The 26,867-nt window shown below is 42.0% G+C and overlaps 1 protein-coding gene across 1 annotated transcript in view; it reads left to right on the top strand.

Annotated features, from left to right (window-relative positions):
• Positions 1-4,836: 4,836 nt before the first annotated feature.
• The window catches only part of LOC116826253 (uncharacterized), a 76,824-nt gene continuing 54,793 nt past the window's right edge, over positions 4,837-26,867 (top strand). The window contains exons 1-5 of the mRNA XM_075066747.1: positions 4,837-4,989; positions 7,421-7,861; positions 15,425-15,507; positions 24,100-24,211; positions 25,098-25,172. Coding sequence (XP_074922848.1) covers positions 4,837-4,989; positions 7,421-7,861; positions 15,425-15,507; positions 24,100-24,211; positions 25,098-25,172 — 864 coding nt within the window. The remainder of the gene's footprint in view (positions 4,990-7,420; positions 7,862-15,424; positions 15,508-24,099; positions 24,212-25,097; positions 25,173-26,867) is intronic.

Below are 26,867 nucleotides of genomic sequence, written 5' to 3' on the forward strand. Positions count from 1 at the left end.
GTGCATGCTCTGGGATGGGAGTTTGGTGTAGAGGAGTTGCAGGGCTGAGGATTGGGGCTGAGGATGACGGGATCTGATGCAGGTTGGGCTTCAGGGCTAGAGGCAAGGGGCTGGGTGTGGATGAGGGCTGTAGGGCTGAGGATGACGGGGTTTCATTTGTGTGGGGTGACTCAGGGCTGAGACAGGAGGATTTAGGGTGCCAGGGAGATGAGGGTGGCGCTTGAGGATGACGGGGTTCATGTGCGTGCGGGGGGCCTCAGGCTGGGGAAGAGCGCATTAGGGTGCAGGAGGATGAGGGTTGGGGCTGAGATGAGTGGCGCTTCACATGATACGGGCGGGGCTGAGGGCTGGGGAAGAGGATTAGGGTGCAGGGGGATGAGGATTGGGGTTGAGGATGAGGGATTCATGATGTGGGGGGGCTCAGGGCTGAGGCAGAGGATTAGGGTGTGGGGGGCTGAGGGGTTTGGGGTGTTGGACAGGCTCAGGGTGAGGGCAGAAGCACAGGGTAAGGGCAGCCTGCCCTGCCAGCAGGAGATGGGGGGCACTAGGACCCTGGGACAGCAGACAGCAGTTCTGCCGGGAGCTGCTCTACTCCAGCAACAGAAGCAGGCAGGAGAGAGATGCTGCGCTGCTTTCTGTCAGGCAGGGACCTGGCAGGGCGTGGCGGGGGGGAGACCCGCTGGGGGGCTGGGGCCCAATCCAGGCAGGGCCGGGGGAGAGACCCAGCTCCAAATATTGCTGGAGCAGGGCCCCCAGCCCTGAATATTGCTGGTGCCCGAGCACCGCAAACATATAGAGCCTGCCCCCTATAAACCCTGGGCTGCTGGCTGCCGCGGCGGCACACTGACCCAGGGGACACCCTGGTCTGCCCGCTGCTGATGCCACCGGCAGCTCAGAGTCCCTCTCGATCCCAGCAGCAGCGGCCACTCAACCACTTAAAAAAAATTTGGGGGCGCTGCTTTTTGGCGCCCCCAAATCTTGGCGCCGTAGGCAACCACCTAGTCCGCCTAAATGGTTGCACTGGCCCTGGTGCCCGGACCCCGCCAGGTTAGTGCTTAGATTGTAAACTCCTAAGGTAAGGGAGTCTTTGTCTATGTCTTTCTATGTATTTACACAGAATTAACACCAAATGGCTCTTGCCATAATGTGGGCACTATGAGATGATGACATAATAATAGTAATTAATAACTTACAGTTGAAAACACCCTAGCTATGTTGCTTTCAGAAATGATTGCACTGACTTGACCTGACTTCAGTGGAGTTACTTTATTCTCACCACTGTGAGAAGGGACTCAAGTCTCCCTATTTCACTGCCAGGCTTTTCTGCATAAAGACTGCAGAAGGTATTGATAGTAAGATTAATAAACACATTGCTTTTGTTTCAAAATATTAAAAGGCCTTACGTTAACAAAATCTGTTTTTTAGTTTAGATCTTGTCAAGAGTTTAAAAAATGTTCGACGCTATACAAATAATGATGCTGTTTGTATATTTTTTTAAATGCTCTCAGATGATAATTTGCATGGCTTTGTTCTCAGCCAGGCAGAATTTCAAATATCTGAGATATTTAATTAAGCCATCAGATATGGGGCTTGCAAATGCATAATAAATATGCAATATTGCACAGTGAACTTTTGTGTAGTGAACTTCTTAAAAGTTACAAAGGCAGCTGCTATCTGTTCAATACAATGCCTTGCACACTGACAAAATTCTCCTAACAGATCTGCATTGTGAATCTTTACATTGATTATCTGTTTTCTTTGCATGCACAGATCTTCCCTAGCATATAGGCCAAACAGAATATCAGTCACAATCCACTGTGAGGATTCAGCAGGAGCCCCTAGATAGGCTGTTTACATGATCACTGGGTGGACCAAGGCAATACGTTCTTTCCCATAGCTTCAGGGAAGGTTTAAAAACTAATTGACTCTGCGGATGTACCTATTATCCCTTTTCTGACTGTTCCTGTGTTTTGGATTGGACTCCTTTTTTTAAACCTGCAAATTCAGAGGTATTGTAGCATGCAGCTATGATGTGAAAAAACAGCTTGCAATCGTCCCACCCTTATTGCCCAGCCTTTGTATCCATCCATCTGTCAAGGACATGCTGAAGCTTCTGCTCCCTCAGACTTCAGTTCATCACCATCAGTATTTACAGTGTCATGATGAGAAGTTTCAGTGGTTCATAGTCAGTGCCAAAGTTCTCATTAAGAAACTATTACTTGTCTGACTCAGCTACAGCACATGGTGAACACTCCATGCCATGTGCCCAGAATATTTTTGTGACACTTTTTTAAACCTTGGGCTTATAGGTACAAACTACCTTTTCAAAACGTGTATGGATCTTTCAAAAAAAGCCTCAAATATATATAAAATATTCATTTATTTATTATGCCCAGATTCAATGCCAAGGCATTCAGGATGCTGAACAGTTAAAATATAACTCCATAAAAACAAAATAATTAAATATTAAAAAGCAATCTGAACAGTTCTATTATTAGAGCCGTGCTAAACTCAAGCTTTTGGAAGAAGGCACAGCAAACTTCCTTTTAGTTTCAGATTGCCTGGATTTGTGCCCTCTCGATTTCATTTTCAGTTTTCAGGTAGAATGAAAACCTTGGTGACTGTGGCTGACTTGTTCCTTTAAGCTTCAGTTGAGCAAAACTCAGTGAAAATTGGAAAACAACATCTTGGTTTTGGATCAAAGCCACACATTTCTCATGGGCCTCCCTGGGGAGCAACAGAGCTAAGCATATAATATGGATTTACGCAGTATCCTTCCTCCTCTGGCATCTCAGGGGAGAATTTGTGGGTTTTATTCAAGACCAGGCAAAACTTTTTTTTTATTAAGTCATTTAATGTCTTGGTGCCTTAGTTTCTCCAGCTGAAAAATGAGAGCAGTAATACCCACCTCACAGTTGTGCTGTGAGATTTAATATATTGATATTTTCAAGCACATTATGTTCTCGGGGTGGAAAGTATTATTTTGGTTCTTAAATATCATGCCAATAGACTTATTAGAAAAGCCTAGTTAGATAAGGCCATGAGCCTGCAACTCACTGTAAGTGTAGACCACTGCTGGTCTGCTCATGCAATTTGGTGCAGGATCCAGACCTAAACTTGCAAATGTCAGTGCACTTGGGCCAATGTTCAGGTTCCATGCAAAATGTTAATCATTTCTGTGTTGTTTCATGCTTATTGAAACCTCTCAGACACATTCAACTGAAATATAAATTACAGTTTTCTATATTTAGAAATTCTTTTGGGAAGGAGAACCATTCAAAAGGGAGAAAGTGCTTAACACTTGCATACAATTTTTCTGTCCAAAGGGGGAGAAAACATTGAGACAATTTTCATGAAACTTTTGTTTATGTATTTACAGTACTTCTGAGCAGTGGTGAAAAGCAACATGCCATCTCAGTCCCAGTTCACAAGACCCCATTCTGTTATACTACTGAGTAGTTTCTTTGGAGCTCCTCTTACGTCAAAAATCAGCATAGGGATTAAATTACTTCTGCAACATGCTCTTATGCATTAAGCACACTACTTTGACAATATTAACAGGCTTACTGGGTGGATTTTTATATACAATCTTTTATTAAGAGACAGCCAGTATTCTTGCCCACTGAATTTTGCTTTCTTGTTTTGTACTCCATTGTTTTAGGATAGTTTTGATAGGATTGATCTGCTATGGACAAAATTGGCTTTAGGATTTGGGGTATGGTTAGTAAAATTATTTTCTTCCCCTCCAGCTTAATTGATGCTTTATATAAAACAGTCAGGGTTGGGTGACTCTCTGCTGTAGAAGTGGAGCCTAGCTGCTTATGATGGGATCTATGCATAGTTGTCGACATATTAAGAAAAAAGTCAATTGACAATTTTGACTGCAGTTAGAGTGTCCGGGGGCTACACAGCATAGTAAGCCTGAGTTTGTGTGACCCATGCCTGCAGACTCTGTGTTTCCAAGCCCATGTTTGAGCATCCATCGTGCATTGGAAACATGGGCCTCACAAACATGCTGGTGCATCCATATTGCATGGACCCAAGTCAGAACTTCAGTTTCTATGGGCACATACCAGGGGTAGGCAACCTATGGCACGGGTGCCGAAGGCGGCACGTGAGCTGATTTTCAGTGGAACTCACACTGCTTGGGTCCTGGCCACTGGTCTGGGGGGCTCTGCATTTTAATTTAATTTTAAATGAAACTTCTTAAACATTTTAAAAACCTTATTGACTTTACATACAGCAATAGTTTAGTTATATATTATACTTCTAGAAAGAGACCGTTTAAAAACATTAACATGTATTACTGGCATGTGAAACCTTAAATCAGAGTGAATAAATGAAGACTTGGCACACTGCTTCTGAAAGGTTGCCAACCCCCGGGCACATACCATTACATACCAGAGATCCTAGCACTGTATCCAGTTGCAGACTCTCTAGGGCTTTGTTCACAGTGGATTGTGGGAGAACTTCTCTGCCTGTCAACTTCTGCAGGACTAAAAGAGTTGTTGAGTGGTTTTAGACTGTAAACACATCCAACCGAGTCATTTTGTGCTCGCATGCTCCCAGCAACTGGAGCCATCAGCGTGGACCTAAACTGGTGGATGAACTTCTTTACCCCATGCTCTGTCCTATTTTGGGAATCAGGCAGAGCATCTGCAAGATGTTGTTGGACATCTGAGTGTCACTTCTTGACCTCTCAAAGGCACTTCTCAGAGGGGTGTGCATACCAGCTGATGCCGCTCATGCCTATTGCCTTAGTGGCAGATTCCGTCATGCAGACCAGGATTTCTGAAGCAGGGCCACAAGCAGAAACTAGTGGGATCACATCGTCACATGGACCTGGGAAAACAAGTAGTGGATCCAGACTTTTCAAGTGAAGAAGCAGATGTTCCTGGAGGTTTGTGTTCAGCTTTCCCCAGCCCTCTAGCCCCACAACATCCACTTGAGGGAGACCATGCCAATGCAGAAATGAGTAACTATAAGAAGGTAATAACAGCCATACTGGATCATACCAATGGTCCATCCAGCCAAGTGTTCTGTCTCTGTCAGTGACTAATGCCAGATGCTTTAGAGGGATTGAACTGAACAGGGCAATTATCAAGTGATCCATCCCCTGTTGTCTAGTCCCAGCTTTTGGCAGTCAAAGGCTTAGGGACACACAGCCAATGGGGTTGCATCCCTGACCATCCTTGGCTAATATCCACTGATGGAAAAATCCTCCATGAACTCATCTAATTCTTTTTTTAACTCAGTTATACTTTTGGTCTTCACAACATCCTGTGGCAATGAGTTCCACAGGTTGACTGTGTGAAGTAGTACTTCCTCTTGTGTGTTTTTAAACCTTCTGTCTATTAACTTCATTGGGAGACCTGTGGTTCTTGTGTTATGTGAAGGGGTAATCAATACTTCCTTATTCATTCTTCCCACCTCATTCATGATTTTATAGATCTCTGTAATGTCCCCCCTTATTTATCCTTTCCAATCTGAGCAGTCCCAATCTTTTTAATTTCTCCTCATATGGACAGTGTTCCATACTCCTATAGCTAAGACCCTACTTAATTCGTGATATTGCAGGTCCTGCAATATTAGGCTTCTACTACAATTGTCAGCTGAGGGGCTGACAGTGGGAGCCCTGCCATGCACAGGGCTGGTGGCTGGGGCTCCCCCTGTGAGCCTGGTGCATTAGTAACTATAATAAGAGTTGCAGCAAAATTGTCCAGTTATCAAAAAATTGCAGGCATAACATAATACTTGAGTGTTTATATTGTTCCAGCAATTTTTTCTTAAACAAATAGGTCTTCTCTGGCTTTTCCAAATTACCACAATTAATAAAAGATCATTACTACTTTTTTGAGATTTCCATGTCTGGCCTGCAATACATTCACAAATATTTGACAGTCATCTCACGATTCAAGTAGGGCCTTACCTATAGCCATCTGCAACTTGCTACCTCAGACTGCTACAGGTTTGTGGCTAACCGGCTTGGAATTGGCAAAACAACTATTGGGCACTGTTGTGGCAGAGGTTGGTGAGGCTATCAGGATTGTGATGTACCCAAGGTGGTGGGCATTACAAATGTTCCTGACACAATTGCTGGCTTTGAGAGAATGGACTTTATAAACTGTGCAGGGCCATTGATGGGACTCGTGCCAAGTTTTCCCTCTGCAGGGATCACATGAAGACATAAACTTCAAAAGATACTACTATATTGTTATGCAGGGGCAGATTTGTAGACACTAACGTGAGATGCACTAGCAGGATGTATGATGCCAGGGTGCTCCAGAGATTGAGACTACCTTCATGGACAAACTGGGACATATTCCCAGCACCTGACCGTGTTATAAACTGAGTTATGGTCCCCTTTTGTCATTACTAGGGCCTTACCAAATTCACGGCTGTGAAAAACATTTTACAGACCTTCAAATCAGACCTCTCCCATGAAAGCTAGAATATTGGCAGGGAGGGGTAGGGCTGGGGGTGCCTCAGCTGGGAGCTCCTACTGTGCCCCAGTCTCCCGCTGCTAGTCCCCTCTGGGCTGGAGAGGGACAGGACTTCCTCTTCCCCTGCATGTCTGCTCTGGAGGGGAGGGGGGAAAAATCAGACCCACTTCCAGGTACCTTCCCTAGCTGCAGGTAGCTCTGGGGCTGGGTAGCAACCCTGGCGCTTCCTGCAGCCATAGGAGGTTCCCGGAGGGGTGGAATGGGGGAGGGGTTCAGGGCCTGGAGTTCTGAAGGGAGTGCCGTTTTTTGTTCCCCGATTTTTGTTCCCCGATTTCTGCAGTGTTTGCAATATGCTGCCTGTATCAAAGTTTGCAGCTAGGGCAGTCTTTAAAGACAAATATACTGCACATTCTGTTTAATTTTATTTCTGATAAGGCCGAAGAGGTACAGACAGGAAAGCTAACAGTGCTCACTGACTGCGTTTATTTTGATGCTGTTAACTACACTACAGTTTCTCACCATTTCAAAATATCGTGCAGACTTTGATGGAGTATCTGGCTTTGTAAGTGACAATGGAACTTAAATGACGAAATCTTTCAAATCTGTTCTCTAAGGTCTAATGCCAAATGCTGTCCATATTACATGTAATGCACATATAATTTCTTGTGGTTGATTTGTGGAGTTGAAAGTTTGGTAAAGTTGATAAACTGGTCAGCTACATTAAAAAGATCTTTAAAGACTGCCCTAGCTGCAAACTTTGATACAGGCAGCATATTGCAAACATGGCAGAAATCGGGGAACAAAAAACGGCACTCCCTTCAGTGCCAGTAATTACTCATTGGAATTTTGGTTTTGGACTGTATAATACCATGCAGCTCACCTGAAATACTACTCTGACTTCATCTCAGAAGAGCTGACACTGAGACAAAAAAATGCAGGTTTTAACAGAACTTTCAACCCTTCTAAACAATGCTCAGCTGAACGAGGAAGTTCAGTTCATTGCCAAGAATGCCAGAGGACTGATGGACTTAATCACTTGGTTTGAATCTCGACATGTCACAATCCACCAAACCTACTATAAAGTAATGGGCGTACTGTTATGGGCTGAAGCACAGTCAAGCAAAAATCATCCTGACAATGTGGAGTTAAATGCCACAGCATTTAAATGCCTCAGCAGGTGTTTTCTTGCATGGCAAAGAAGCTCAGACAACTACTGCTACAGGGAAGAATCAAGTGATGTAGCAAAAATGGCTCAAAAATTTCAACAACCTGCAGCAAGGATCCTAAAAGCTGTGCGTGTTTTTGACCCTGCACAAATGCACCTGTTGATGGTGGATTTTACCTCGCTTAATGCAATTCATGGTTTTGACAAGAATTGTAGGCTGGAGATTCCTACTTACAAAAATATTACGAAAGAGGTAGACTGTAGTAGTTTGGCTGTGCTTCAGTTTGGAACTCAGTGGAAGGCAGAATTCCACACCTCACATGGCTATCTCAGTTCTGTCTGCCAGTTCCAATGAACTCCATGGATGCAGAGAGAGCTCTATCTAAATATGGAGCAGTGCTTTCAATGCAGAGACAGGGAATAAAGAACGACATAGTCCCCGCTGCTCCATGCTGACATTCAATTAATGATATTTGAAACCATAACTTTTTTCCCCCCACTTGCTTTTGTTAACTTAATGTAGTGGTTCTCAAGTTAGAGGCTACCAATTGAGATGAGATCACAAAACCACCTCGGATGCCCATATCTACCAATCAGGGAGTTGAGCCCTGTGTGTTATTTGCTGATGTAAAGTGTCAATCTATAAATCCTGTTAAGTTCACATGACCTTTCTTTATTTTATTGAAATAAGCTAATAATTGCATCTAGAAGGGGGGACGGTCCCGTATAGTGACCCCTCCTCTTGTAGCTGTGGAGGGATGCAGGCAGGAAGTGAGAGTGTGCGGGGGCGTACAGTGCTTTCTGCCAGAAGAGGTACCAGAGAACAGCTGTGCAGAGGGAGAGGAAGTCCTGTCCTTCCCCAGCTCAGCCAGGACTAGCAAATAGGAGCCCCCAGCTGAGGCAATCTCAGCAGCATGGGGGAGATCAAACCCACCTCCACCTCCAGGAGCCTCCTCCAGCTGCAGGAAGCTCTATGGCTGTTGCCTTCAAAGCCCAGCTGAAGGCTGGCACAGAAGTGAGGGTGGCAATCCCGCAATCCCCCTACAACAGCTGTGTGCTCTCACCAGAACCTCCTTTTGGGTCAGGATCTCCACAGTTGCAACACCCTGAAATTTCAAATGTAAACTGCTGAAAATGTGAAACTGACTAATTTTCAAATCCTGTGTCCATGAAATTGACCAGAATGAACCATGAGTTTGATAGGGCCCTAGTCATAACATAACATTGAACTTGCAATTATAGTCTAGTCACTAGTTCTAGTTTTTAAGCCCTTTCAGGTGGGGCAACCTGTGGAGAACATTGTTATTCTGGGGATCCGCAAATGGAAGTGTGATCTTCTGCTCCAGGGCAATGGAAGACAGTCATCTGTATACTAAGACGATATTTAGATATCTAGTGACTGACCAGCACATCTCGGAATGGAGAGCGGTTGTGAGTTACAAAAGCAACCCGAATAAGTATGCCCTGACCCAGAATGTAACCGACTCTCTGGACTTCCTACTCTGGTGCAAAGTTCACTTTCATCACCAGCCAGCAATGGGTGAAAACTTCTAGTAATATTAACAATCCATTGACTGTGCTTTACTTAGTTTGGTTACTAGACATGAGGGAAACAGAGGATGAGAATGTTAAACCCTGTGGCCAAGTATTAACTACTTCTTTTGTCTTTTCTTGCCTTATTTTTTTCTTGAAAACTTTATCTTGACTTTGTGTATATTTGTTAATTATGCTCGGCAAAACTCCCATTAACTTGAGCAGGAGCAAGCCCCAAAAGAATAAACCATTGTCTCTAGTACTAAGCTTTTATGGTTTCTCAGATGCACAGTTCTGGGAAAAAGCAATTCATCAGCTTTAGAAAAGATATTTATGATGTGTCCATATAGCTTCTTTGGACTTACTAATGTCCATTAGTACATACATTTAACTGATTACTTGGATCCTGATCCAAAGACCGTTAAGCCAATGAAAAGACTTCCATTGACTTCAATGGATTTTGAAGCAGGCCCTAATTTTATCATTTAAGTGATCTTCATTAGGCTTTACCTCTCTCACAGTTATTGGTTTCAGGCTGTCTGCAGATGCAGTCAGACATCACTGCATCAGTTTACACTTCGAAAGTTTTCTTCACAGCTGTAAGGGCCAGAGACCTACTTTCTTTTAACTAAAAGACTAGATTTTGGAGCACAAGATGGAAATCTTTACTTTAAAAAAACTGATTAGCTGTGCTGCCATGAGCTGACTCAATTCAGCCCTCCAAACAAATTTTAAGAGAACGTTAGTAAACGACTAATTTCTGAGTAGTCACTTAATTTAATCTTTTCCATTCTCATTTATTCATGGACTCATTTTGTTAGTCATATGACTATTTCTAGAAACCTTTAACCCATTATATGGCTACTTAATGGTAAGTGATTAGTATCTGAATTAATTATTAATAGCTGTAGTTTAGCATAAACTAGTTTAGATGTATTGAGAGGTCTAAGAAATGAAAAGGAGGTAAAATTGTTTCATGCTTCAACAGTGAAATCACAATTAAACAGGGTAATTTTTAACTTGCTTCATGCATTGCTGAAGTAGAAATATGGGAACACTTTATGGAGGAGATATCAACTGGTTAAGAGTGTTTTCAGCTATTTCGTCTTTGAGATCCTGTTAAGAGTGATGGAAAAATTACAAGGTTTATGGATGCAGAAATGCTGGCCAGCTCAGGAACTCATCGGTCCTGGTAAAGCAGAACACTTTAAAAGACAACATGATGGACTTCTACATTATGATGTAACATCTGAGTTTAAAAAAAAAAAGATCAATCTTGTTATCCTTTTAATAGAAATATTTTGTGGGGTGTGTGTGTATGTATCTATATTCAAATTTTAAATGAGAATTTATAGTATATTTTGAGGAAAAATATAATACAATTTTATTACATCTGAAGAAATATATCACTGTGACACTTCCATTTTGAAAAGCCTTCCACTCCTCTTCCCACATGCAAACAGTTTTAGAGAATAATCAAGATGGTGGCAAGTCTATGGAATCTATTAGAGTAGAGCATAGCCTAGGCCTCACTTCTGCAAAGATTTACAAATGTGCTTAACTTTTAAACATGAGTAATCCCATTGAATTCAAACTAAGCCTATTATGCATGTAAATCTTTTCAGAACTGGGGCCTTACTGGAGTAAACCAAGTTAGTAATTTAGGTCCCAGTTCAGCAAAACACTTTTACACATGCTTAAGTACTTTGCTGAACAGGGCTGCTTTGCTGAATTGCAGCATTATATAATTACCAGGATCAAATAGTGGCACGGTCAACTCAGCTCTCTATTCCTTTTAAAGCAGATAAATGTAGTTGGTCTTTCAGACAGATTTTAAAAAATGTGTGCCTAAAGCTAGGCTCTGAATCCTGTGTCTATATTTAGGCACTTAAGTGAGTGGGGAATCTCCTGGATGGAAATCTAGGTTCAGTCACCCACTTAAAAATCTTGGATCACAGTCCCAACTGCTGTGTGTAAACCTCAAATTCTATGGCACTTTTCATTAGAGTAGAGAAAAAGTATGACAGAGAAGAAAGACCAATAATATAAAAGCAGCAAAGAGTCCTGTGGCACCTTATAGACTAACAGACATTTTGGAGCATGAGCTTTCATGGGTGAATATCCACTTTGTCGGATGCATAACAATAATATTATGTTAAACAAACAAGCAAATTAGAAATGGTTATGAAATTAACTAAAACTTCCCTTTTGTTTTTTCCCTTTGCTTACATTTTTCTTTGGGCAAATATAAGTTGTCGAATATTTTGTTTTTGTTTTTTGCAGGTACCATGTGTCACATTCTTAGAAATTCAGTAGCAAAGTCTCTAATTTTTAACAATGATTTTTATCTACAGCCCTACAGTAAAGATGTTCATGTATCTTGGCACAGGAACCATTTTCTTCCCTCATGAAAAGTGAACATTATTAATGAAAAATAGTTAATAACTTCAGATTAATAAGCACTCTTAAAACAGTAAGATTGTATTGGGCATCCAATACCTTTTTTAAAGTTTCATAAGGAATCAGGAAACCATAAACTGAGGTAATGTGTATGTTATATCTTATATTGTATATGGGAGATCAATACACATTTAACACTTCTGCCTTAAAACATTTTATTCTACACAGTAATTCACAGGTTTATCATGCCTTTCTGATGATATGCTTTAGCTAAACACTAGTTATTGCACTCAACAGAGGGTATATGGGTGAAATGTAATGGACTGTGATATACAGGTATTCCGACTAAATGAGCTAGTGATCCCTTTTGGCCTTAAAACTCTCCAAATCGATTCATGGTACCCCTTATGCTGCAATTTCAAAATAATGTGTTATACTTACAAGGAGTGTCACAGTTACCAGGTGAACAGTACTTCTGACCCCTCCTGATCTCTCTGAGAACACTCTCCCTCAGATTTCAAGCTGTTACCTGGCTCTGAGTAGACTCATATGATTCTCCCACTCCAACCTAGGACCTGGTCACAGTCCTCTTGTATTAACCATTTTTACCTCAGCTGGTCTGGGACTTCTGTTCTCTCTGAGAACAATGACAATGGTAAACAGTGACCAAACAATTTCCTTAAAGCAAAGTATCATTTATTTAGCACCAAACATTTCAGAGAAAACCATCTTAAACCATAGAAACAGACTGTATGCATATTTTACTTTTCCCCTGAGGCTCACCAGTCCCTGGATCTAGGAAAGATCAGCTTCTTTAGACTCCCTCGCAAAGGCTCTGTCAGCCTGTCACTTTAGACAGCTTCTGGCTTTTTAGTCCAGACTCCTAGCTCTGGCAAAACACGGCATGAGCAAGGAGTCAGGATCCATGAAGCGAACAGCTCTCCCTAATATATTTCAAGTTTGTGCTGTGGTGTCCTTATTTTGCTCTATTGTGTAGCTTTCCTGTTTACTCTTCCCACAGCCACCTATTCAGTTTGATTAGTACAGTCATACATGGAATTTTAATAACTTGTCATAGTTATACAATAACTACCTCACTGCCTCATAATACTCATATGGATGATCATCAGATGGTTGTTAATTAAGCATCTCTTGGTGTGTGTCTCCCCAGCACACAGGCCCACAGACACCTTTTTATTATAGGATATACCCTGAGACTTATGAACATGTAGAGAGATTGCCATGTTTTTCCCTTATTTGTACTTCAATACCCCATGACTTTTGGTGCCCCAATTTTCAGAGGGTCGATCAATTCTTCTTACTCATTAACACCTGTCAATTAATCACAATAGAGGCTTGTGGTTAATATATTGCTGACATCTTATTTCAATGATAATCTCCAACATATTTCAACTCGTCTTAATTGGTATCTTGCAGTTATTTTATTTCCCCAAACACCAGCACTTAACAAGTTATATAGTAGTTAATTATTTGTCAACTTCTTTAATGCCAAAAGCCTTGTTTGGCTAAGCTAGTATCTCACAGGTCTGAGATCTGTAGGTCTTGTGTTTCAGCCCTATTTAATCTCAATAGTTTATCTATAAGCTACATTAATACATGCCTGTCAGTTCTACCCCTCTGTAGTGCTTTCCCACTTATTTCTTACCTATTATTCCCCCTATTACTAATAAATCACTCCCCCAATTCCTAAATCACATATTACCAAACACAAGCTAATTGACTACAACTCATAAAATAAGGATGATACTTTTGTGGTTCTGGAGTTAACTGCACCTTTCATGGTCTCCTGAAGGATACCTGCTTAGGTTTTAGGCCTCTAGCCATCACCTCTTTATGTGTGGGAACCCTCATTCCTTTCCCTGCAGACCAGAGCTGTAGGGCTGCAGTTCCCTTGTAATTCACTATTCTTAACCCAGCAGGTCTGACCTAAGTGCAGCACCAGCTGTTTGGCTGCCTACCATGGACTAAGACAGGGTTTATCATTGACCAGACCACCTCCAGAAAGCATCGTAGATTTAGGACAAAATCATTCAGAAAAAACATAACATCAAAACAATAACCCACACACGCACTAAGCATCATTCATCTTCCATATGGTTAAAGTCTCATGCCTGTTTGAAGGACCTGAGTCAGTTCAGGATGACTCTTCATACAGATATGCATCTAACGAAGTGGGTATTCACCCACAAAAGCTCATGCTCCAAAACGTCTGTTAGTCTATAAGGTGCCACAGGATTCTTTGCTGCTTTTATACCTATTGGAAGCCTTTGTTCTCCCAGGCCTCCTGAAGCAGTTAAAACCAGTCAATGCCCCTTTCCCCAGAAGGCTAAGCTTCAAAGAACTACTCACATAAGTAAGGCAGATGGGGGTAATTGCTCTTTAAATGTAACAATTCCTTAGTGTATGAGACTGCATAACTGGGATTGGGACACTGCATTGAACACGTGACCAGCTGGTGATTCCAGATTCCACAGGAAATGCCTCTAATAAAAACAGGAATATATAGATACAGAAACACTTATTGATACAAAAGGATATTATGTGTCCATAGTGATCCACATATCATATAGTGTATTAGTCTTTGAAGATTTCCAGGCCTCCAGTCTCACATCTCTTACAGATATAATTTAGATATTTTTTTCACATCTTAGCTCATAGAGCAGAGAAGATCACAAAAGAAACATGAGGCTTAATTAATGTTTATAAAGTGCTTTTAAATCCTCAGATGAGAAATTCTCCTAAGCGTAAAGTTAGTATTTTCCTGTATGTGTTTTCTCTCCTTTTTTCTACAGGTGAGTAAAATAGTATCAACTGTTTTTCTTTCCATTATTGTCGTCATCATCACCACCAGCAAAGCTGGGTGAAAGATTTGGGGCCTGATTCTCTATTGTTTTGTTCTTTGGGAAATCATTTACCTCTCTGTGCAAAGTGAATATAAAATGCAACCAGATCAAAATGATAGTGTTTTACACCCACTGTGCATATCTGTAGATGACTACATAAGGTGCAAGGCAGTGTGGAGAATCTGGATGGATAGATAGAAGTGGACTCCCTGAGTTTTGTATGGTGCCATGCATGTTTATGGTGTTATCCAAATAAGAATCAAACTGTTTAATATCAGAGTCCAATCCAACTCCTACTGAAGTTTATGGGAATCTTTTCCCTGCACATACCAAAGTCAAAGGGGGCTACCTGTGTGTAAGGATGACACACTCAAGGCCTAATTAGAAGTGATTTCCTCCTGTGAGCCTAAACATCTCTTCACTTTGGCAGTTTGTCTTGATCATTCACATTGATCTGTGCAGGCCCAGCATGGTTTATATAACTACATGACACAAACCAAACCTTGACAGCTGAGGCGGGCACACTGGCTGAGACTCAACGCAAGGAGCTAGGCTGGCTGGATTCTGTTCCTGGCTCTGCACTGACTCGCTGGGGAGCTTGGGCAGGTCCCTTCTCCGTGCCTCAGTTTCCCGTGTGTAAGAGCAGGCGGGGAAGGCGAGTGGCAAGCCTGCGGCGTGCTGGGAGCAGTACCCAGCACAGCCGCTGTGTAACTTGGCCGAGGTGCTTGTGATGAACTAACAGGCGCGCAGAGCATTTCCCAGGTGCTGACCCGAACCCGGACAGGACAGGAGCAGCCAGTGCTTAGCCGGGCACCGCCAGGCACGCAGCAGGGGCCCGAGCCCGCCCAGATACCGGCACGGCAGCAGCGCTCATGGCCTCCGGGCCGGGGCAGGGAGGCGCTGCCCCTGCGCTTCCATTCGGCTCCGGGCCGCCGGCATGGAGAAGCGCTGCTGCCCGCTGCTGCTGCCGGGGCAGGCTGGGCTGAGCGGTGCGGCTCAGCGGTGCCTGGCGCTCGCAGGGAGCGGGCGAGCCGCGGCGGCGCTTCCGCAGGGCGGCCCGAGCCCTGGCGCATCTCTGCGGACTGAGCTTGTGGCGGAAAAGGTGCGTGGGGCCGGGCGGCGGCGGCGGCAGGGCTCGTAGTCGCTCTCGGGCCCTGTAGTGTATTAAACTGCTCCGCGTAGGAATGTGCTACCGGCCGCAGTTACCGCTGCGCAGTGGAGTGTAAGAAACTGCTTTTGCAGTGAACTGGTATCTGATGTAACACCTGCCTACAGGTAGCAGTTTCTCGCGCTATACTCTATGTGAAATTGCTGCATGTGGAAATGTGCTGTCTGGAGCAGTTATTTATACATATAGATTGTAAGAAGAGCTTTTGTAAAAAAATACTACTGCCTTCATAGGTCATGTTTTCTAGACCTTAATTTTTTTTTTCTCTTCTCTGGACTCTCTCCAGTTTGTCCACATCTTTCCTGAACTGTGGCCCCCAGAACTGGACACAATACTCCAGCTGCGGCCTAATCAGCACAGAGTAGAGCAGATATCCCAGAGTGATGTTCTGTTTTTTTTTTTGCATAGATCCCTTTCCAGAGTACTGGTATTCAGCATGTGGTCCAGATCCCTCTTGGCAGTACTCCTTCCTGGGCAGTCATTTCCCATTTTGTGTGCGTGCAGCTCGTTATCATTCACAAACTTTATAATTGTACTCTGTATGCCAGTATCTCAGTCACTGATTAAGATTTGGAATAGAAACCTATCCAGAACTGATCCCTGGAAAACTCCACTCGTTATGCCCTTTCAGCCTGACTCAGTCCTTTCAGTCTGTGAATCATTGATAACTAGTTGGAAAACAGTTCTGACCATAGTTTTGCACCCATCTTATTTTAGCTCCATCTAGGTTGCATTTCCATAGTTTGTTTATGAGACGGTCATGGGAGACAGTATCAAAAGCCTTGCTAAAGGCAAGATAGACCGGTCCTACAGACAGCGTTTTCACATACATACACGTGTAAGAAACTGCAGTCTGTAGGGCTGTGCTATCTGTAACACTACAATCTGATGAAGCTAATTCCTACAGATAGCAGTTACCCCCATATGTGAAACTGCTATCTGTAGCAATTTGCAACCTGTAGCAGAGAGATAATGAATTCTTTCCATTAGCAGTTCCTGAGAGCTGCGAAGGGCCATACTTGTGGAATCTCAGGTAAACAGTGTCTCGTGACCAGCTCGTGGCTTTCCCTTATAAGCCTCAACGCATAGTTTGAAAACCCCTGGCCTAGCACAGTACGCAAACCTAGCCTGCTATTTTCATTAAGAGCAAAAGAAACTAATGCTGAATACTGCAGTGAGGGTGACCAGATGTTCCAATTCTATAGGGACAGTCCCGATTTTTGGGTCTTTTTCTTATATAGGCTCCTTTTACCCCCTACCCCATCCTGATTTTTCACACTTGCTGTCTGACCACCCTAACTGCAGCTAACAGAATGTGTTAGAACTAGGGGTAATTAATAGGCAGCAGGTTTAAAACAAATAAAAGGAAGTTCTTCACACAGCGCACAGTCAACTTGTGGAACTCCTTACCTGAGGATGTTGTGAAGGCTGGGCCTATAACAGCATTTAAAAGAGAACTGGATAAATTCATGATGGTTAAGTCCATTAATGGCTATTAGCCAGGATGGGTAAGGAATGGTGTCCCTAGCCTCTGTTTGTCAGAGGATGGAGATGGATGGCAGGAGAGAGATCACTTGATCATTGCCTGTTAGGTTCACTCCCTCTGGGGCACCTGGCATTGGCCACTGTCTGTAGACAGATACTGGGCTAGATGGACCTTTGGTCTGACCCGGTACAGCCGTTCTTATGTTCTTATGTAAACAAGTATCACACAGATCTCTCTCTTGTTAGAAGAGCTTTCTGCTAAACTGCACATGCTCAGCCCAATCATACTCCCTACCTTCATCTGGCTTCTTTCACTCAGCACAGAACAAAATACACACAAGATGACATTTGGAAAGATGAGACTTTCAGTTGATGAACTTGCCAGATAATTGCTACTGCTGCTGGAAATATAGCAGGGGAATATACCAGAGATATTACACTGATCAGGCCTTTTGAGAATTTACCAGGGAAATCCAGAAATTTTGTAATTCAGGATTCTGAAGAAAAGTACAGGGAAATGAGAGCCAGGATTTCCACTGACTTTCTGTGTAACCTTTGGCAAGTTACATCACCTTGGGTGCCTCCAGTTTGTCCTCTCAACTTTTTCCTGCCCTGTTAACTCAAGAGTAAATAGGCCAGCTACAATTCTGATTTCAGCAGCAGATCTTTTCACTCCTCTGGATCTATCACCAGGTGTTAGATAGAAGTTGTTGTGCCTCTCACCTCTCTTGTGGTGTAGTGTACAAAAGAGATAGAGGAATGATTTTTGCAAACAAACATTCAATTCCTACATAGAAACTGTTGATATGCTTGATAAATGGAAGTGTGTCAACAAATTCTTTTAAAAACAACTGTGTGGTAAGCAACACCTTTGAGAAACCACTCTCTGTTTTCATCATCCTCCATAACCATGTCATCAAAATCACCTGGATGACTGCTTGAAACTCTTGACACTACACAGTCCTCATTTTCCATGTGTGTGACCTCCACTTGGCTGTTGTGAGGCTTGTTAGATACACTGCCTCTCATTTCTCCTACCTCTGAGGTTTTCACAGTGTCATCCACAGTAGTTTCCTTTTCCATGTTTCTCTGTGATATGTTTTCCTCACCTAATTTTGGAGGCTCTTTAAATACTTGTAGTTGGGAGATGCTGTACAACTTTTCTAAACTTTTCCCTAACTTGTTTTCTGATTTAACTCTTTTGCCCTCTATAGCGGCCATTTTTTTATGGTCCCACATAGGTAGGTTGTAGCTGCCCTCCCTTTCTTGTTTTCCTTCTTGTATTCAGTAACAAGACAGTGTCACCAACCTTGAATGTTATTTCCCCATGTTTATGAGTCTTAGTTTTGGCATACAATATTTCTTGCTTTTCTTGTGCTTTTGTAATATTACTAATAGCCAGTTTAGTCAGCATCATGTCTAGCTTGAATTTTCATGATGTACTCTTTGAAGTATTCTTCATCAAGTTCCTCAAAATCTGTTGGGTTTGGAAACAAATGGAGAAGGAGTTGTGTTTGTAAAAAGAACAATCGCAGAATAGCATACGCACCTGAAAGCTGAAGGACACTTACCGTCTAGTTGTCTGAGACTTGGTCTGGGAATCTTGCCTCAAAGCCATACAGTAGTCAATAGGGTGACAATTTAGTTGTCATGTTTGGTTTTATTCTCAAAGAAAATGCAGTGTCACCAAGAAATTCGTCCCATTTAGTCACACTGTCATCAACGAACTTGCACAATGCTTTGTAAAAAATGGTGGTGGATTATTTGTGGGGGAAGGGGAAAGGACTGTCTTTACTGAGAGAAATTGTATGCAATCGAAAAGGCATAAAGAGGCCATCCTAGTGCAATGGAATAATTCCTTTTACTTGAAATAAAAGACAGGTTGAGTTTCAATGTACTAAACATTTGAAGCAATTTGTAGTTTCTGTCATAGTGCAATCTCCTTTCTATTAATACTGTAATTTTTCCTGCCCTAAAATTACCTTTTGATGGATTTGTTTGTGTTTTCAGCTAGTTCATTGATTTGTGAATGGTTTGGGTTGGTGAAGCTACGTTGCATTCCTAATTTTTTGCACCTCTCTAGGTTAAGCTGAAAGGAAAAAAATGTATGCCATAAACTTTCCTTTGGACAGGTTTGGTGTGTAACCCTCTCCCCTGATTCCTTGCATGGCATGCTTTATATGTAAGATCACAATTATATGGAAAATGAGGAATATAGGGTACACTCCCCCAAGGTATAGAATGTCACACATTCATTTTCTGATATAGCTGTACACCTACTCTTAAAAATGTTCTAAATAAGTCATGGTTTAAAAATGTATAATGCGTACCTTCTAGAAATTAAACTTATGTCTAACTCTGAGTTGTGAAGAATATGTATTAAGGCTATAACAACCAACAGGAATGCACTTTTATCTGGAAAACCATGATTAAATCGAGTCTTCCTGACTCATGATTTAAATCAATTTGATTTAAAAGTTTGTGGGGTTAGAAAAAAAAGGTGTAAACATTATGTATACATTTATGTATGGGATTCATATAAAATTAATGGATAGTTAACAGTGCATTATAAGAAATTGGATCCAATGGCCACAACCACCCCTGTCTGACCTGTTTGGTACCCTGCATACGCTGCCAAACCAAAGCTTCCCAAAATACAGTGGGATATCTATTCTTGGTGCACCTTACTCTGAATCTATACAAGTGTTTCTGGTGAGTACCCTGACTGCTGAGACAAGGAGTCCAGGATGCATGCACACAAGTGACATAGTAATCGTAAAAACAACAAGGAATCCGGTGGCACCTTAAAGACTAACAGATAAGATGCCACTGGACTCCTTGTTGTTTTTGTGGATACAGACTAACATGGCTACCCCCTGTTACTTGACATAGTAACTGTAGTGACTCTGTGCTGACATAACTTGAGTTAACCCACACTTAGAGTGTAGATATGGCCTTAGGTATATGAAATGTTTGGGAGAGGTAACAGGAAAGTATGAGGGTAGACTAAGATTCATTAAGGTGTTCAGGCTCAAGGCATTGGAACTGGCCTTATTGCACCCTACAGGCTCAGGAACAAACAGGCTCATAAAATATATCATATATTTATTAAAATGTCTTGACTCAAGGGTATATAACTCATGATTTTAGAATTCTTGTGGTTGTAAAGGTATCTTGGGGTTGTAGATGTGGGTTCATTATATTCTGAAAGGCAAAACTGTGAATGGGTTGAACAAAGATTTAGATCAGTCCCTCAGATAATCAGGGATGCAGGCCCATGCTCTGCATGTCCCTAAACTGTCCTTTGGCTGCCAGATGCTAGGAGTGGACAATGGGATGGTTCACTGAGTTATTGCCTGGTCTGATCATTCACTTAGAAGCACCTGGCATTGGCCACTGTCACAAGACAGGATACTAGATTAGGCGGACTATTGGTCTAACCCACAATGGTGGTTCTAATTTTCTGCAAAAATTAGAACAGATTTTTTTTTCAAGGGAGAAAGACATTATAGGAGATAGTATACTGTCTTTACTGAATCTTAGAGAATCAAGCTGTACGCAATGGCATGCGGAAAAGCGCTAAGGGCTAGACTGAGAGGCAAAACAACAGTTGCAAAAATGCAATCCCCATTGGTGGATTGACTCAAAACAAAGTTTTGACACTAGACCAGAAATTCAGTCAGCTCTAAAATGAGAAGAAAAAATTAAATTAAAAAATTCAGGGAATTTAGGGAATCCCAGCAGCAGCAAAGACAAGTTGGGAAACTGCTAGGAGACTCTATACAATCAGATACAGTGATAAGGGATTCTTTGTTTCTGAGAGATATGTGCAAAATATTTCACTGAATTAAGTCTCAGGGATTATTTATACTGGCAAGTTAAAGTGCTCTAACTTGCTAGCTCAGGGATGTGAAAAATCACCCCCTGGAGTGCAGCAAGTTTGAGCGCCTTAAAGCGCTAGTGTGGACAGGCTCAGCTCCCAGTGCTTGGAGCTAATCTCCTCGTCGAGGTGGATTACCAGGAGCACTGGCACCCGTGGCACCACTTTGAATTTTGTAGTGTAGACATAGCCTCAGTAGGTTAGATCAGACAAAGAGGAGCTGCATTGACTAGGCATTGGGATGCCTGTGCATTTAAGAACCCAGCCCTGTGCCTGTGCTTTTAAGAACCCAACCCTGGGAAGCCGATGCTGAGAGGTGCTGTCTGTGAGAGGGGAAATAAAAAAAGCTGCTTTGCCCCCCAACATTTTTGCAAACACGAGTGTCTCAATCCCACTGGGGTAACTGTTACCCACTGTGTCCTGCCTGTGCCGGGTTTTGCCCTCCGTCACCCTCTGCCAGCACCTCACCCTGAGCTTAACTCCTGCTCCTCCCCCCAGCCCTGATTTTGTCCTTTAGCCCGATTCCTAATGCTGCCTCCAGCTGCTTGACCCCGCTGACCAGTCAATTTCCACCCCCTGCTCAGACCTTGGCCACCCCCCTGCTCCAATTCACCCCCTTTGCCCTTTTTAACCCCTCTAAAAATTGGTCATCAGATTTTTACGGCTAATAAGGGCAGGCTGAAGGACAGTGGCTTCCGCAGATGTTACTGAGCATGCTCAGTCCGTGTGACCATACAAAAAAGCCACTTTGCTCAAATAAAAAAGCCTCTGCCTCCCCTCCCCCAAACTATTTTGCAAAGCACCTGGTGTCTCAGTGCAGGGGCGGCTCTAGCTTTTTTGCCGCCTCAAGCATGGCAGTCAAGCTGCCTTCAGCGGCTTGCCTGCAGGAGGTCCTTGGTCCTGCGGATTTGGCAGCTTTCCTGCGAATTGCCACTTGGAGCGCTGGTGCCTGGAGCCGCCGCTGTCTCAGTGCCACTGGGGTAACTGCTACTCGCTCTGCCCCTGCTTGTGCCAGGGTTTTGCCCTCTGACACCCTCTGCCAGTGCCTCACAGGCCTTTGAGCTTACACAGAGATCTTCAGGTCTTTAGACCTGAAGCAAAATCCTGTGTAAGCTTGAAACCTTGTCTCTTTCACCACCAAAAAGTTGGTGCCTTAAACGTTATCTCACCAACCTTTTCTCTCTGATACCCTGGCACCAACTTCACTACAACAATCCTGCATACAAAGAAATTAATGGGCAGCTGGCAAGCTGAGATCACGGCCTGTCGTGCAGACCAATATTGTCTCAATATTTCCTTGTACTCCCTCCTTTTGTTTGTCTGCATCAGTCTGTTCCTGCTTGTCTTATACTTAGGCTGTAAGCTCTTTCGTGTCTTTTTGTTCTCTGTTTGTACAGTGCCTAGCACAATGGTTCCTGGTCCTTTTATTAAGGCTCCCAGGCACTACAGTAATACACAGAAATAAAAATAACAATGGTTATTTGTTCAGTGGCAGCTAAAACTTCAAATTTGGTTATTGGAGCTGTGAGCCTTTTCTCTCAAGAACATTAAAATGGAATGCTGTTGCTGCCTAGGGTGGTCAAGGGACATTTTTCTGCATTCTGCTTGTTCTAGTTTGGATGATTGTGCCAGGGTTTCTGATTTTCATTCTCTTGGGTTTTAGTGCATCCGACTCTCACTTAATTTTATAGGTTGAGTTTTAATATAAACTAAAATGTCATTTCTGTCTCTAATCTGGGAATATGAGACCACATAATTTATTTTAAATTCAGAATACTAAGATCTAAATAATATTGTGGACAGTGCTCTTCCATCTGGTTTAAAATCTAGATCTGATCATACAGAGTGGAATTATTCTAATCCTTCAGTAGTGCTGCCTGTTGTTGATGTTTAGCAATAACTGTGACTTTGCCCATGAATATGTTTTTTTCTTGGTTCCCACTCTTCAAGCCATTAGAGAATGTGGAGCTGGAAAGGCTGTACACTTGGGCCATTTGCTCATATATGCACTGAGTCCAGGAATGCCCTTTGTACACACACACAGGCTTGTTTCGATTACATTGGTTGGGGGGAAACATAGAATTGCAGAAGTTGAGACAATGAGAACAATATTTCCATCAAAACAATACATCCTGAAGGTCAGGTGGCCTGGTCATAAAAAGCTTGGTTAAACATGCACGTGCACTGTCTTGTGTTAATTTGTTGGTATTTAAATGTGACTTCAGAGGGAAATCACTGATACAGGTCACCTTCCTTTTCCTACTCTCTCAGTATCTGTGTAAAGTGATTTAGCAATATGTCAATTGTATATTGCAATGAATGGGCAATACATTTTTTTATTACTGGATCAGAGTGTGAAGACAAAACTTTGAAACACGTTAATGATTGATGCTGGATGCCAAGTTCATCAGGCTACATGTATAGCTTCAAGCATATAGATCTGATTTTTCTACTAGTTCTACTCTAGAGATCCAGAAGTGTTTAAATTTGTTACCTTTATATTTGCCTTTTCCTAAGGATAATTTTCTAGAAGAGCTACCTCTGTTTTTCATTCCAGCATAGCGCTTTATAGCTTTTGCAAAACCTCAGACAACATGAGATCATCTCCTTGCAAAGTAAAACACAACACTTATAATGATGATCAAGTCCATCAGGAAATACTTGTCCCCACATTTGTCAGCTTTGATCTCAGGAATGCCCCTAACTTGGGCTAATGCAACCCTTTATTCAGTTTTTGCAATATCATCCAAATGGATGACAGCCAAATAATAATAATTAAAAAATAAATTATTTCAGTGCTCTGGCTAGACTAACAACCCAGCATATATGGTGAATATTGCAACAAGATGGGGAACTCTCACCACATAAACTAAATACAAAAATATTTTAGGAAAAAACTCAGAAAATTCATGTTGGCATAAGTTATACATGTAGATATTGTGGGAGTTTATAAATGTTCTAGGAATGTACATAATGGCAAGCATGGGCTCTTATTTCCTTCATCTTTTAGGGCTCTATCAAGCTACTTTTAACCAAAAGAATAGTCCAATCAAAGTAGCAGAATGTTTAAAATTAAGCAGATGCGTAAATGTTTAAGGCCTTAGAATGATTTTTTTCATTTATTTAAGGAAAACTTTTTGAATTCTCTGCTTTCTGTCTAGATATGTTGGAAAGAGTCCAGTAATACAGTGGGCAATATTTCATCTGAAGAGGCAAACACACCTTGGAAGTGATCTTTTATTCAACATCAACGATTATTCTACAACTAACCTTGTTGGTATTTTTGATATTTGTGTTATAACTCTGCCATAATTGGTACCTGTGGTCCCAGTCCTGCATTTAGATATGCCCATGGACCTGTGTATCCATGAAGAGCCTCATTGACTTCACTGGATTCTGTACAGGTGCAAGGACTTGCCTGTGCAGATCAGATTGCAGGTTTGGTGTCTATGCATTTTTTGTGGCAAAAATTCCTGTTAATTTCTGCAGGATATCTGGGTATGCAAGGATCAGACTGTATGCAATTATTAAGCTAGTTCTAATGAGGGATTGTTGGGCTTTTTTGCTGTATATATTTTGCCTAATTAAAATTAGTTATTTATTCCTATATAATCTTAAATCTTATCTGAGTGTACTAAAACTTCTCATTTAAGATAACTGAAAATATTTATCACAAGTATTTTAAGATCTATTATGATTGCCTAAAAAAGATGGGGTTGGGTGAGAGGGAGAAAAGAAGGTTCTCAACATGTTCAAACACTTCTCCCAGCCCCCACCCTGACCCCAAGTCATTCAGTGGGGTCAGAGTGGAACATACTTACAACAAACTCACAATGAAGTAAAGTGAAAGTCCCAGCCAAATTCTTCACAGAACAATTGTTGTTTGCATATTTCAATGCATTCAGATAAAATGAGTTCCTTATAAGAGTTTTACAGTATGTGTGAATTATGTTCATTAATGAGTGAACGTCTCAGAAATGTTAGACTATATTTGTTGAACAAAAATAAAACCACAATAAACACACAACTCAAACAGATACCCATGACTACTGTAGAAACCTTTATTCTATTTAAAGTACACTCAGTGTCCATAGAGACAAGTAGAATACAGTCAACAGGAATACATAGACTAATGTTTACATTTTTACTTTTGTTGTAGAGGGGAGATTTTGAAAAGCTGAAGCATCTGTTGTATATTTGCCCTAAAGAAAGAAGCCAGCGAGATCTCAGGCAGGTAAGGAAAATAAAGCACTTTATTTGATAAATAATTACTTCAGTGATACTAGGTAGGGCACAGTGATGATTTTCTTATGTCATTTTATTTTTGTAGGTAACCATTTAACTTATGGAAATATAATTTAAAAAGAAGAAAACTGCTAGTACAGCATGCAAAATTAATGATTGTACTGAATTTTTAGACTGCTTCACCTGAAACTGATTACTACCTTGATCTGTTCAGTCTTGAGTATTTGAGGGCTAATCTGTCTGATGTCAGTTTCAAGATCTTGAGGGAACTCCATCCAGATATTTCTCTTGTGGTGTTAAGGGATAGCAGATCCCAGGCCTACAGTGCAGACACATTACTAATTTGTCTGCACTGTGTCACTACAAGTGGGTGCCATGGAGAAACTTGACCCATATGGGTTTACTTGATTATGCAAAAATTCTATACTATTAAGCTTATGAAGATAAACTCAGATAATCAGATCCACTTCCTACTTCAAAAGTAATAAAGTAGGTTGGGTGATTGGTATCAAATAAGGGGAGGGAAGGAGAAAGAACAAAAAAGTAAAGGGAGGGAAAGGAAAGGAGTGGAGGGGAAAGGAATGGAGTGGAGGAGAAGAGAGAGCAACATCTCAGTTTCCATCTGCTAGGAAACAAAGATTTCTAAAATGTCAGACCAAATCTTTTCAAATTTGCTGGATGTTCCTCTTCTCCAAAATGTTATGCACTTTTTAGCTGCCTGGTCATCCAAGCCTCTGTGCCAATCTCCTATCCCTAGAGGCAATCTGTTTTTCAATCTGAGCCTTTTGGCTACAAGCGCTGCTCTAGAGACGCAAGCTTTCTGTGAATTGCAGAATTTCCAAGGTGATAGGATGTAACACAGCTCTGGGAAGTCATTTTTAAGGCAGTATCCAGGATCATATTAATCCTCCTACCTACTTCTAGCCAAAAGGGCTGTATCCTGGGACAGTCCCAAAACATGTGAGCCAAGGTGGCTTTGGGAGCCCCACATCTCCAGCAGCACTCCATTTTGGTAAGCCCAGGCATTTTCTGCAGGATCAGCCTTAATCATAGATCAGTAGAAGAGGTTTAATTTTTTGCAAGGCACTTCCCCACAGGCTAGGGTTCAAGGATATATGCCAATCTTTGTTTCAGGCCTGGGACAGGCAATCTAAATTAGGGAGTATCTTTTGGACCCCAAAGTCATAACAAACTACAGATGATTGGGTAAACCTCTGGAGCTCTCTCCATGTCAACAACTATTCAAGAGTCTCTGGTGCTTCCAGCGCATCAGGACCAAATATGTCCTTCAAGAGATGCTTAAGCTGCTGGTAATGCCAGGCAGCTACACCAGGTAGGTTGTATTGGTTTTGGAGTGCTTGAAATGGGAGAAACCGATCCTCAATTAAGAGACCCAAACTGTCCCCTTATCCATACACTCTCTCCACATTAATGACTTCTTGATAATTTTCAGCACTGTGTTGCTCCCAAAGTATAGCATCGATGAGAGAGAGAGAAGGGATGGAATTTACATTTTCTAGCCAAACTGGCCCATGTTTGTCTGGTAGCCAACATTGTAAGGGACATTTTACAATCAAAATGGTAGTAGCTGTCAGCTGAACCCAACATTCCTGCCAAGGGAAGGTGATGGATCAACTCCTGTTCCACCAGCAGCCCAGGGAGTGGTCTGCTCTGTTATGTTTTG

This window comes from Chelonoidis abingdonii, chromosome 5 (genome assembly GCF_003597395.2).
Source record: "Chelonoidis abingdonii isolate Lonesome George chromosome 5, CheloAbing_2.0, whole genome shotgun sequence".
NCBI lineage: Eukaryota > Metazoa > Chordata > Testudines > Testudinidae > Chelonoidis > Chelonoidis abingdonii.